Source organism: Hyperolius riggenbachi, chromosome 2 (genome assembly GCF_040937935.1).
Source record: "Hyperolius riggenbachi isolate aHypRig1 chromosome 2, aHypRig1.pri, whole genome shotgun sequence".
NCBI lineage: Eukaryota > Metazoa > Chordata > Amphibia > Anura > Hyperoliidae > Hyperolius > Hyperolius riggenbachi.
In genome coordinates, this window is record NC_090647.1 from 75,745,740 (window position 1) to 75,758,391 (window position 12,652).

The 12,652-nt window shown below is 46.5% G+C and overlaps 1 protein-coding gene across 2 annotated transcripts; it reads left to right on the forward strand.

The window, feature by feature from the left end:
- Positions 1 to 510: 510 nt before the first annotated feature.
- On the forward strand, positions 511 to 8,490 carry IL17D (interleukin 17D). 2 transcript variants are annotated; one of them, XM_068264985.1, is made up of 3 exons: positions 511 to 642; positions 4,831 to 5,138; positions 7,954 to 8,490. In XM_068264985.1, exons 1-3 carry the CDS (start codon positions 625 to 627, stop codon positions 8,276 to 8,278), a joined length of 651 nt encoding a protein of 216 aa, XP_068121086.1. In that variant the 5' UTR covers positions 511 to 624; the 3' UTR covers positions 8,279 to 8,490. The 2 variants fall into 2 exon arrangements, with proteins under 2 accessions (XP_068121086.1, XP_068121085.1); XM_068264984.1 differs by lacking the exon at positions 511 to 642 and adding an exon at positions 3,135 to 3,285.
- The last annotated feature ends 4,162 nt before the right edge of the window (positions 8,491 to 12,652 follow it).

A 12,652-nucleotide genomic window follows, 5' to 3' on the forward strand; every position in this document is an offset into this window, starting at 1 on the left:
GGTGATAAAGGTAATAAACATTTTGAGCAGCCCCAGATTTGACTGATTTTGTATCAGACATAGAATTGGTCTGGCAGCTGTGATATGAGGAATCCAGCAGACAGATGAATGTTACAAGGAGAGCCAGCAGTCATGTTAGCTGGATCTGCTATTCCCAGCTGCAAGGTTGTTACAAGCCCTGAACACACCACCCCTGTGAGGCTCCCAGCCAGAGTGTTTATGTAAAATCTCCTGGTGACTGGGGCATCTTTCCAACTACATCCTAAAGAAAGAAAGAAAGGGAGAGAGGGGCTGAGGGGTGGGTGGACGGCTGTCTCCATCTGCTGCCAGTTCACAGGTCACTTCATATCCAGTTTGTGCTCACGTTTCGCTCTTCCCACCTGAGTTCCTGACTTCTGCCTTCTCTTTCACTTATCCCAGCAGCAGCCAGTGAAGGATAGTTCCTCCTGTTGTATGTGTCTCTTATATAATCCATGACATTCTGTGTTGTGTGAGGTCTCTTCCCCTTCTTCTTCCATGCCCTCCTCCTGATACTCCTCATTCCAACTCATTCCTCCTCCCAGGCTCCCTGCAACTCATCATCTCCTCAGCAGTCACCACCATTCCTCTCTTCATACCTTCAGGATGCAGCTCCAGGACAAGGTGAGGAGGAGGGGGGCAGGACCTCAGCAAGGGATGGAGGTGTGAATGTATACCGAGAGGGGGAGTCTGGACCCTGGAAGATGGTCTCCTCCAGCACTGATCAGGGTTAATGAAGCTGCAGGGTCTCCGGGAGAGACACTAGACTGCTCTGTAGAGGGAGGGATTGGAAACTGCCAAGAAGTATCAGTAAAAGTAGTGTTCATTGACTGCACCTCCTCTCATGAAGAGGCACATTGAGATGCTGTGCATAGAATAACTGTAGCCTGTAGTGTGCTGTGCCTGCTGACATGAGAATATCTCAAATGCCTTCTGACTGATGAAATGATGTCTGTTTTCCAAAGACATTCCCAGAATTTCAAAAATTCTTACCTGGATTATTGCTAAAAAAATGTGAGAGGGGTGGGGGGGGAAGCGTTTCCATAGAGGCAAAGGGGGCAACTGCCCCAGAGCCTGTAGGGACCCCTAAGAGGTGTGTTTCCTCCCCTCCAGCTATGGTGACCCCATACATGCCTGCAGGGAATGAGAAAGAGAGGCACCGAGGGGAGGAGTCGGCAGTGTAGAGCACAGTGCTTCCCCATGTCTGTGTCCTGCCTGGATTAGGTAAGACCCCAATGTGTGTACACTCTGGATTTGTAAGGAAACGGAGGAGGGAAATAATGGAGTCCCCAACAATGCTTTTGGGGACATACGATGGACACCTTATCATTTTGTGTATCTAGGAGTGTGGTGGGATGAGTCCTGAGAGTTCGCTCGGAGGCTGTGGGGGCAATTGCTAGGGGGGCCCCCCAAGTTACTTTTGCCCCAGGGCCTCATTGTAGCTACAACCGTCCCTGGGTCCCTCAGTTTTCTCCTGATCAAAGTCGCTGTCCCGCTACGCCCCTCCAAAAGATTGCTGACTGCGCTTGCGTGGCTCTGGCCACACGCCTCCCCAATGGCACCCCCATGGCTGGGAACATTCTGCGCATGCACAGTTTATGTCTTTGGGAACTGCCAATGTGCACAACGATCCCCACCAAGGGAGTACAATCAAGGAGATGCACGGCTACAGCTGGCATGCAGGTGCGTAACTAGAGGGGAGCAGCCCCAGCAATCGCAGGGGGCTCCAACTACTAACCTTTCCTACCTCCAATACAGGGGACTATAGTTCAGATCAGGTGTTTTTGTGGCTGTATTTGTTATGGATGTGAAGATCACATTGGCCACACTTATCTTATAGCCCTAGTGAGATGGGCCCCAAGGCTGTGAAGGGCACCAAGGAAGGGGTATGAACATTGAGGGGCCCCATCAAAGTGTTGCTGGGGGCACCATGAATTGTAGTTACGCCACTGTGCGCATGCGTAGTAGCCTGTGACTGGTCCAGTAGGTAAGCTTTTCAAGGGGTTATGAGGGCTGGAAGAAGCCCCAGGTAAATACAATAGAACATGTTCCCCTTGTCTCAGGTACACTTTAAATTAAACAGCACAAACAATCCTCCCCGTGATATTACAGCTAACTAACAGATACAAACTTTATCAAACATGTAAAGACACTAGTAAAAGCATTGGTAAAATGTCCTCAGTAATAGCAGCGGTTTCCTGGCATTGTTCTAATACTTTGATTGCTGAACATAACCACTTTATGAGATGTGAATGGTGTCTGATTGTTTAACCCGTCTGTTGAATTGTGTAGCTTGTTGCTAACGAATAATGATCTCATAATGTGGCCCAGTTTGACAGCGGCTCTTTCACTTTAACCTACCTGTTTTTCCACCCTAGGGATTTAGGGTAAGGGGTTAAATGCTGGTTAGGTTAAGGTTGCGCACCAGGCAGGAAAGACTTAAAGAGAAACTCCAACCTAGAATTGAACTTTATCCCAATCAGTAGCTGATACCCCCTTTTACATGAGAAATATAAGGCTTTTCACAAGCAGACCATCGTGGGGCGCTGTACGACTGATATTGTGCTGAAACCCCTCCCACAAGAAGCTCTGAGTACCGCGGTACTTTTGGCAGTTTGTTACAATGTAACAAGATTCACAGACAGGAATTAGCTGTTTACAGCTGTCTCTAACAGACAAAACAGCTAGGAGCAGCTACATAACCTGCCCACAGTAAAAATGTCACCCTGTAATAAATGTCAGAATGTAAATCGGGGAGAGGAAAGATTTTACAATGAGCAAACACTGACTAAATCATTTATACATAATTATGGTAAAAAATGAAGTACTTTTTTTACTACATTATTTTCACTGGAGTTCCTCTTTAAAGGGGCACTACAGCGGAAAACTGTAAAATTTAAAATGTGTGCAAACATATACAAAAAAGAAGTACGTTTTTTCCAAAGTAAAATGATTCATGAATTACTTTTCTCCTGTGTTGCTGTCACTTACAGCAGGTAGTAGAAATCTGACAGAAGTGACAGGTTTTGGACTAGTCCATCTATTTATAGGGAATTCTCAGGGATGTACAAAAAGCACTTAGTAAATGGCAGTTGCTCTGTCCAACTGCCAAAAACTGTGTAGGGAGCAGGGAAGCTGGTCAGCATCATTGTTTAAATCCTTTTTAGGGAATATCTTTATAAAGAATAAAAGCCTTGCTGAGAATACCCTATGAAGAGATGGGCTAGTCCAAAACCTGTCACTTCTGTCAGATTTCTATTACTTACTGTAAGTGACAGCAACATAGGAGAAAAGTAATTTATGGCTCATTTTACTCTGGAAAAAATTGTACTTCTTATTTGTATATGTTTGCACATATTTAAAATTTTACAGTTTTTTGCTGTAGTGCCCCTTTAAGAAAAGCCAAAACTGAACAAGACAAATCTGTAATGCAATTATGCTAATCAGTATTACTTATTAGTTTCAACTTTTGAACTGAGCTTTTCAAACTGAAAAACTCATGGTACAGTTCTGCTTGGTTGCAGCTATGTCACACCTGCTTGAGACCTCTCAATCCCAGTGGTGTAGCAATAGGAGATGCAAAGGTTGTGACCACACTGGGGTCCTTGGGCCAGAGGGGCCTACCTTCATCCATCTTAGCTTTTCATTGGTGCTATGATGGTAATGAACACCTCTACAATATATGTGCATTGATAGTGGTCTACTTTCTTACTCTGATTACACGTCTCTTACATTGCAGCTGTCCCTGGTAGGTTTTGGGGCTCCATATCAATACAGTGCTTGGGGGGGCCCCATGTAAAACTAATTTTGTGGGGCCCAAGATCCTTTGTTACTCCACTGCTCAACCCTGTTAGTTTAATTTTTAGCGGTGTTGAGGTCATACAATTGCTTTCCAGTCCCACCTGCTCAGGTCACATGGTTTGTAATGTAAGAATGATGGGAAATGTATTCCAGCATCTGTTGTCTTACTTACTTTGTGTACCACTTGGTCATGCCAGATTGACCTGACCAGCAACTGATTTCATAGAGGGCAGAAAGCAAACCTTACTGGAGTTGCAGGCATGTTTGTCCCATGGAAGAGGTATTATGTCCACAAGTTTGCTTCGAAATATGGTTAATATTCCCCCATCAACCTAATCACTATTATAATTTGCCTTGTTTAATTTTGGGTTTAGTTGGGCTTTGAGTGGGTGACTATATATTGTCTACTTCTTCTATATTATGTACCAATGTCTGTATATTACCACAGAAGATGATGGTGCTATATAAATAATTAATAATCAACTATCTGCACTCTTTTGGGAAGATTGACCAAGGGACAGATCTCTCTCTGATTGAATCTGATCAGAGATGCCGCCCACGTGATGCCAACTCGCAGTCCCCCTAAATGGGTCCATGCGTTAAAATACTTTGTCTGCTGTCCCTGCTAGTGTCTAGCTGTGCTACCACATTAGCGCCCCACGTGGCTCCTGGCGTTTAGCACGTGGTGGGGCGTGTGTGTGATGTCACACGTGCACCACAAACTACTGTATATGATGGATAGTCACGTGGGATGCAAATGCAGAAGTGGCTGGACACTAATGGTGGGCAGCTAGACCGGTAAAACATTAATGCATGGACATACGCAACATTTGGGGGGGGGGGGTCACAGGACGGTGGTTCCGTCATATCTGTCACACGCTGGTACAACCACGCACCCGATCATCCATGGCGGCCTGAGATCTCCCAGCATTTAGTCTTATTTGTTTGATTTTTCTGTTACTCCTTTTACCCTTTCTTTGTTCCTAATACTGTACATGATATCTTTTATAGGTGTGCCTGCTACGGGTGGTGTCGGTGATGGTATTCGGTCTACTGATTGTCACCTCATACGGCTCCAAGCCAGTCAAGCGCATCCCACCAAGACCCAAAGTCTGTGCTGAGCGGCAGGAAGAGGTGCTGGAGCAGATGTACGGGCACCTGGCAGCCGGTATGCTCAGTGCCTATCACCACACGCTGCAGCTGCAGCCCCTGGAGAAGGAGAACATTACCTGCCCGGCAGGGATCCGTGGCAGAACCCAGGCGGATGGCAAGCAGCAGCTACCAGTCAATCTAAACAGCATTTCTCCATGGGCATATAGGTGAATGAGCTCCAAAGTGTTTGTATGTTTTGTTCCACCGTGATTGTAAAAACTGATCTTGCAACTTGTTATAGATTTATAGATTTTTAACCCAAAATATTTTGTTTGAAACTGTTGGTGCACGCTAAACTTCTGCCAGCAAATCTCATTTGGCTGCCTACTGTCATAGCCGGCCTTTGATCTGAGCGACTGGAGCCGGCTTCCAAGGGGGCGACTATCGCTGGTTACCTATACTGAGGGCACCTACACCTGACTTCCTATACTTGGGGCACCTATGCTTGGCAACCTATATTGAGGGCACCTACACATGAGATCCTATACTGGGGGCACCTATACCTGGCTACCTACCTATACTGAGTCTGAGGGCGTTTTTTTTGGTGGGGGCGCACTGCACCTATAACGCGTGTAACAAATTGTCAGTGCTGTGCATTCCAAATTGGGGGAGGATAATTGTCCCACTGATGTGAATTGCATATGGGTGTGTGTGTGTGTGTGTGTGTGTGTGTGTGTGTGTGTGTGTGTGTGTGTGTGTGTGTGTGTGTGTGTGTGTGTGTGTGTGTGTGTGTGTGTGTGTGTGTGTGTGTGTGTGTGTGTGTGTGTGTGTGTGTGTGTGTGTGTGTGTGTGTGTGTGTGTGTGTGTGTGTGTGTGTGTGTGTGTGTGTGTGTGTGTGTGTGTGTGTGTGTGTGTGTGTGTGTGTGTGTGTGTGTGTGTGTACAAAAATCTGGTTTCGCTCAGGGCGCTGTGAAACCTAAGGCCGGCCCTGCCTACTGAAGTTACCTGTTCTGGACGGCTTCTACTCTTTCTCCACCTGCGGCTCTGAGCTTCGGACAGGTCTTCTGGGTCCCAATCACATCTGATCACATGATATGACATTTGATCGAGATCCAGGAGACTGCCAGCAATACATTGCCAGCCGGTGGTGGAAGAGTTGTAAAGGAACAGACTCTTCACCACCAGATGACGCTGTAACGCTGACAGTCTCCTAGATCCCGATCACGTCATATCATATGATAGGAACAGAAAAGAGATGTTGGGGTTACATCCAGGGGCGTAACAATAGGGAATGCAGCACCTGCACCCACGGGGGATCCCGTGGGTGCAGGGGCTGCATCCCTTGTTTTGGGGAGGGGGGGGGCAGGAGGGGGTCACAGCATGAGGGGAGAGCATTGCACATCGGCAGGGAGGTGTTGACAGCCCCCCCCCCCCCCCCCCCACCTCGGGCTCTCCTTTCAGCGCTCCCCCTCCAACAACTTTCACTGGCGGCGGCAGCAGCAACACACACCTCCATCCACCACGGAGGTCTTCGATCTCCAAGTGCTTCACACAACTTCCTGTTTAAGCAATTGAATACCCCTCCATTTTGCGCATAATTCAGATCAGTGGGGAAAGGCAGCTAAAGTTATATAGTAACATCGCCGCTGTATCCAGGAAGTAAAGAGAGATCACTTCCTGTATACGGCGGCCTTGATACTGTACAAGTTTAGCTGCCTTTCCCCGCTGATCTGAGATTTGAATTATACACTGCGTAAGCCAGAGGGGGATCCGACTTTCTGGAGGAGGGGGCAGCAGCAAAGGAGGAAAGTTGGCGGCAGCAGTGGCTGGGGGGAATATGCCTTTTTACACTGGCTACATACTAGGGGGTTCTGACTATATACTGGGGAGTGAGAGGGTGTCTGTGTATAAACTAGGGGTTTCTGGCCAAATACTGGGGGAGATCTGTCTAAATACTAAAGGGGATCTGGCTAACCCCACAAAATATAAGACCTCCCTGAAAATAAGCCCTAGCACATATTTTTAAAGGGAAGGTCCAAGCAAAAAAAAAAAAAAAAAGAGTTTCACTTACCTGGGGCTTCTACCAGCCCCATGCAGCCATCCTGTGCCCTCGTAGTCACTCACTGCTGCTCCAGTCCCCCGCTGGCAGCTTTCTGACCTCGGAGGTCAGGGCCGAATTGCGTACATTTTTACACATTCCCGCTAGTGCAGAAACATTAACACATACATTTTTACGCGTTAGTGGTGCGTTAGTGGTGCAACGCGTAAATTTTTGTTCCTGCACTAGCTGGAATGCGTAAAAATGTATGCAATGGCCCTGACCTCTGAGGTCAGAAAGCTGCCAGCGGGGGACTGGAGCAGCAGTGAGTGACTACGAGGGCACAGGATGGCTACATGGGGCTGGTAGAAGCCCCAGGTAAGTGAAACTCTTTTTTTTTTTTTGCTTGGACCTTCCCTTTAAAGAAAAATAATATAAGGCAGTGTCTTATTTACGGGGAAACACAGCAATATAAGTCAATACATTCTTTGGGCTCGATTCACAAAGCGATGCTAACCCAGTTTGAGACTTTAGGCGTGATAACCATTGCACCACGCTGGTGAAAAGCCAGTTTAGGCCTGATAAGTTTAGGCATGATAAGTTTAGATCGCGCGCAAAGTCCCGCACGCAAAGTAGCGCCATTAACTCTATGCGAAGTGCACCAGACTTTGCTAGCGCAAAACTTTTGATCAGTTGTGCACTGTGGTGCTAACCCAGTTGGTGCTATAGTTATTACGCCTAAACTTATCACACCTAAATTTATCACGCCTAAACTTATCACACCTAAACTGAGTTTAGGCGTGATAAAGGGCTTTTCACCAGGGTGCTAACTGTTAGCACCGCTTTGTGAATCAAGCCCTTTGTATTTATATACTACACCAAGATAGGGCTCTTGATTATCTCCTTATGTTTTGTAAATCTTCACGAGCCAGCTGCATAGGGAAGAATTACCTTAAACCAGTTCTGATGCATGTAGGAATTATAAATGTTTTCTTCTCTTCTAGGATTACCTATAACCCCACAAGATACCCCAAGTACATACCAGAGGCCTATTGTCTGTGCAGAGGTTGCCTGACCGGCCCCTATGGAGAGGAAAACTTTAGCTTCCGCAGTACACCGGTCTACATGCCCACTGTCATCCTCCGACGCACATCTTCCTGTACTGGTGGCCGATATGTCTACGCTGAGGACTACATCACTATCCCTGTGGGCTGCACATGTGTTCCAGAACCGGAGAAAGAGACTGAACCAGACAGTGTGAACTCAAGCCTAGAGAAAGAGAAATTCAAAGTCCCCATAAATAAAAGCGAGAAACCACCCTCTAGCTGAACATGGAAGAGAGAAGAAGGGTTGATGTTATGGATAATTATCAGTATTTCCTTCATATGAACCATAGTTATCTAAAGAGATCAGGAACCTTCAGTGCAAGTAACCCTCCTGACGAAAACGTATGCACGGTAAATATCGTAGGATCCATATCACCTATTGCAGTTTTACCATCTCGAAAGCTGTTCATGGATAAACAACTATATCAGATCTAATGAGTTGCAGATAATTCCTATAAGAATACAGGGCTGCTCAGGGGCGGGACTTAAGCATGCAGTGCAACCAAGACACTTGTTCCCATGAGGAACTTCAGGATTTCCAGCCCGTACGACAGAAATGAGTGTGAAGACATCACATCATGCTAAATGACTTCATCAAGCTTTTTATCCATCCAGTGGTGAGGAAGTCACAGCTAATTCAAAAGTAGCTTAATCTAAACCAGTGACTGCTAACTCCGCATCACCATTCCCGCTTCTGTAGATTAGCTATACCATTACGTTTTAAGAACAAGCCAAAGAAGTGTCTGAAAGTGTTAATAGTTTTAGTTTCGTATTCTCCTGCAGCTTTTTCGGTTATTGGGTCGTGCAGGGCTTAGCCACAGCTGTTAGCGCTCCAGGCTGCAAATTGGTCGTTTATCTCTGAAATGCAGGAGAAAAAAACCTTAAGAGGGATAAACTCCTTACACTAGAAATAGTAGAATCTGAAAATAGCAGTGTTATGTTTACAGATTGATCAACCAGAGGCAAAGCTACCTAAGGTGAGCGCAGAAGTATGTTCATGCTGGATCCATATACCTCTGTGCATTGTCCATTCCTTTCCTTGTTCCCCCTGGTCACTGTAATCACTACCTGAAATATTTGACTTTCAGTGAAAGACCGTGAGGGCAGGTTTGCAGCGATGTTTTCTTCTATTTCCCTCCCATTCCCTTCAACGGCCCATTAAAGCAAACCGGAAGTGTGGAAATTAACATTCGAGATAGATCCATACCTCTGCAGAGGGAAAGCTCTGAATACAATAGAGCCTTCCCAGTCCACGGTTTCACCCATTGTTCCAGCGCCGTTCCTCGTTGAAGTTACACGACCGGTTGTGTATTGGGTACTTTTCATGCAGCCTTTGGAAGTACTCGCATTCCTGAGTACTTCTGAAGACCAGCACATCTCAACTGCACATTCCTGAGTCCAGGCTTGAAAATGTGCAGTATTTGCCCATCTTTGGAAGCAATCAGGGATGTGAATACTTCTGAAGGCTACATGAGGAGTGCCAAAGAACTTCAATGAGGGACATCGGTGGAACGAAGGGATAGGCCGAAGACCAGGAAGGCGCTATGGTATTCAGTCTTCCCGTTACATACTAAGTAGTAGAAGAACCGCTCACCCCCGTAAAGAACGGTGCTGGCACCCGGAGACTGAACCCGATAGATATGCACCACAGAAGAGATGGTCCGCACTAGTTCAAGCTGATCCAAAACTTTATTGAAAATACATCATAGGTCACAAGAAGCTGACTTCCCGTTACATAGGCGTGTATCTAGCCTGAGGTGAGTGTCCTCGTTTCAGGTCCAGGCAACATACAGCACACAGGGGTATGTGGATCCTAGGTAGCTTTGCTTCAGGTCAGGTATACTTTAAAGTGGTTATTGCTCTTATGAGCATTCTTTTATAATGTCATAAAAAAATAACATATTTACAAAGAAAAATCTGTTAAAGTATGCAGTAAAAAGAAACTTAAGTGATGATTTTTGCAGTATGTTTTTACTAAAAATAAATGAACTCACTCGTATTTATATGTTCAGTTTAAGTACTTCATTTTAAGACTGAAAAGCAGCCATGACAGAGCTGCATTTCTGAACGGAAACACAAACAAAAGTAATGACCCTTTGACCTTTCCAGCACTTATGGCTGGTACTCACGAGCTACATTTGTAGCTGTCGCTAGCACACGGGAGCGTGTGCGCGACAGCTCGTCGCCAAGTCCCTCTGCATCCACACAGCAGCAGAGGGATTAGAGATGCGACGGAAGCTGTCGCTGCCAAGGTTCCTCCCCCCCCCCCCCTCCGCCGGCAGCTCTGTGTGCGGGTTGCTGTCGCTAGTCCGCATACACACGCGGACTAGCGACAGTTGCGGTGAAGTTGCCAGGCGATTGACCGCGCCAATCGCCCAGCGACAGCAGCGACGGTTCAAGGCGCTCGACATACTCACAGTCCACCTGTCACCGCAACACGCGCGCGCCACGTGGTTGCGGCGACAATTGTAGCCCGTGAGTATGGGCCATTAAAGAGAGTCTGAAGCCATAAAAAAAATAACTCTTTTTACGGGCCATTTATCTTCAGCAATAAGATCATACCTGAAACGCCGCCGCATTTCCGTAGCAGAACGCTGTCTTTATACCCCCCGAATCCCGGGTCAAAATTCCACGACTTTCCAGGTTGTGGATTTTGCTGCCCAGGGGAGGCAGAGCTTTGCACTGTAGCTCTGCCTCTGCTGGCGTCAATCTCTGCCTCTTCCCGCCCCTCTCAGTGAAAGAAGACTGAGAGGGGCGGGGAGAGGCGGATATCGGCGGAGATTGACGCGAGCAGAGGCAGAGCTACTGCGCAAAGCTCTGCCTCTACCAGAAGGTGATCCCCGAATTTTGCCCCGGGGATTTAGGGAGTATAAAGACATTGTTATGCTGTGGGAATGCAGCGTTTCAGCTTTGATCTTATTGCTGAAGATAAATGGCCAGTAAAGAGAGTAATTTTTTTGGCTTCAGACTCTCTTTAAAGTACACTTGGAGTGAAAGGGATATGGAGGCTGCCATATTTAATTCCTTTTTAACAGGACCAGTTAACTGTCAGCTCTGCTGATCTATTTGGCTGCAGTAGTGTCTGAAGTGCACACCAGAAACAAGCATGCCGCTAATCCATTCATATTTTTTTTTTAGAAACATCAAATCTGCACGCTTGTTGTTGAACTCGCTGTGTTCCCTGCGACTTGGTGTAGTCTTAGAAATTCATCATGCGTCAACATATTATGTGACTCGTTAATTATTTATTACCAAAAACTCAGTATTTTGCATTGCAGATAGCATTATTACCATTCCATTTTTTTGAACAAATTTAAACAAGTTTTATTCCCACTTTTTACATATTTGCTTTTAAAGTGTACGCAAGCCAAAGCTCGGGTCCAAAATCACACACTTACCTAAGTAAAGGGAAGCCTCTGGATCCTAAGGAGGCTTGCCATGGTCTCCTCCGGTCCTGTGTTACCACTTGCAGACCTTTCAAAGATTACCAACAAGAGCTAGTCTGTATTCAGATCGGACTGCGCTCCTCTTCAAGCACGAGCGCTGCTGTACTGTAGGAGTACAGGCGCGCCAGCACAGTAAGCCGTGCTACAGACCAGGCGTGGCCGTGCTTGCGTGGCTGCAACTCGTGCCGAGAGGAGCGCAACTCCGATCAGCTGGAAGGTCCACGAGTGGCAAAGGGGGACCAAAGAAAAGCCTCATTAGGATCAAGTAGGTGAGTATGAGTTTTTGAGCCCGAGGTTAGGCTCGGATTCTCTTTAACCACTCTACGACCGCCTAATGCAGGATGGCGGCCACAGAGTGGCTTCCTTATTCCTCCAGGATGCACCGGTGCGTGAACTTGCTCATCATGAGATTAGCAGGGAACGAACACTCGCTCAGCGCCCTTCCCCTGCAGGGGGACACAGGAGGCCACCGCGATCAGCCTGCCAGCCCGCGATCGCGCCTGGCAGGCGTTTTTCTTTTCAGATTACGGGGTGAGTAATGTAAACAGCGCTGCAATCTCCCACAGCACGTTTCTAATGACAGCCTTGTCACTTAACTGTCCCTTGAATGTCCTCACATTCTAATCCCTGCCGTAGTCCTATGCCTTGCACAGGACTACGGCAGGGTAGCGTGTAGCGACCCTGCCGATGTGCAGCGTCAATTTGGGGGGGGGGGGGGGGGGGGGAGGAAATAGAGCTTTTTTTTTTTTTAAATCAATTTAAAAAAAACAAAAAAACTAAGGATCACAGAAGTGATCAGAGACCACCAAAAGAAAGCCCTGTTAGGGTGAAGAAAATGAGGTAAGATTCATTTGGCTGCTAAGTTGTATGGCCGTGCAATTAAGTTGTGCAGTGCAGAATTGTAAAAGAAAAAAAAAAAAGAAAAAAAAAATCGCCTGGTCACTTGAGAGGTGTAAACCTGTGGTCCTCAACTGGTTAAAGTTCCCTTTACTGAAATGAGATTAAAACACAACACAAAAGTGAATCATATTTGCAGGTTGGTTTTATTAAAATAAAAAATACAAACAAAAACAAACCTTATACAAAGATAAAAATCAGAAAGAAGATGTCCAATTAGTGCCAGGCATAGCTCTTCCTCTTTGTTCCCTTGT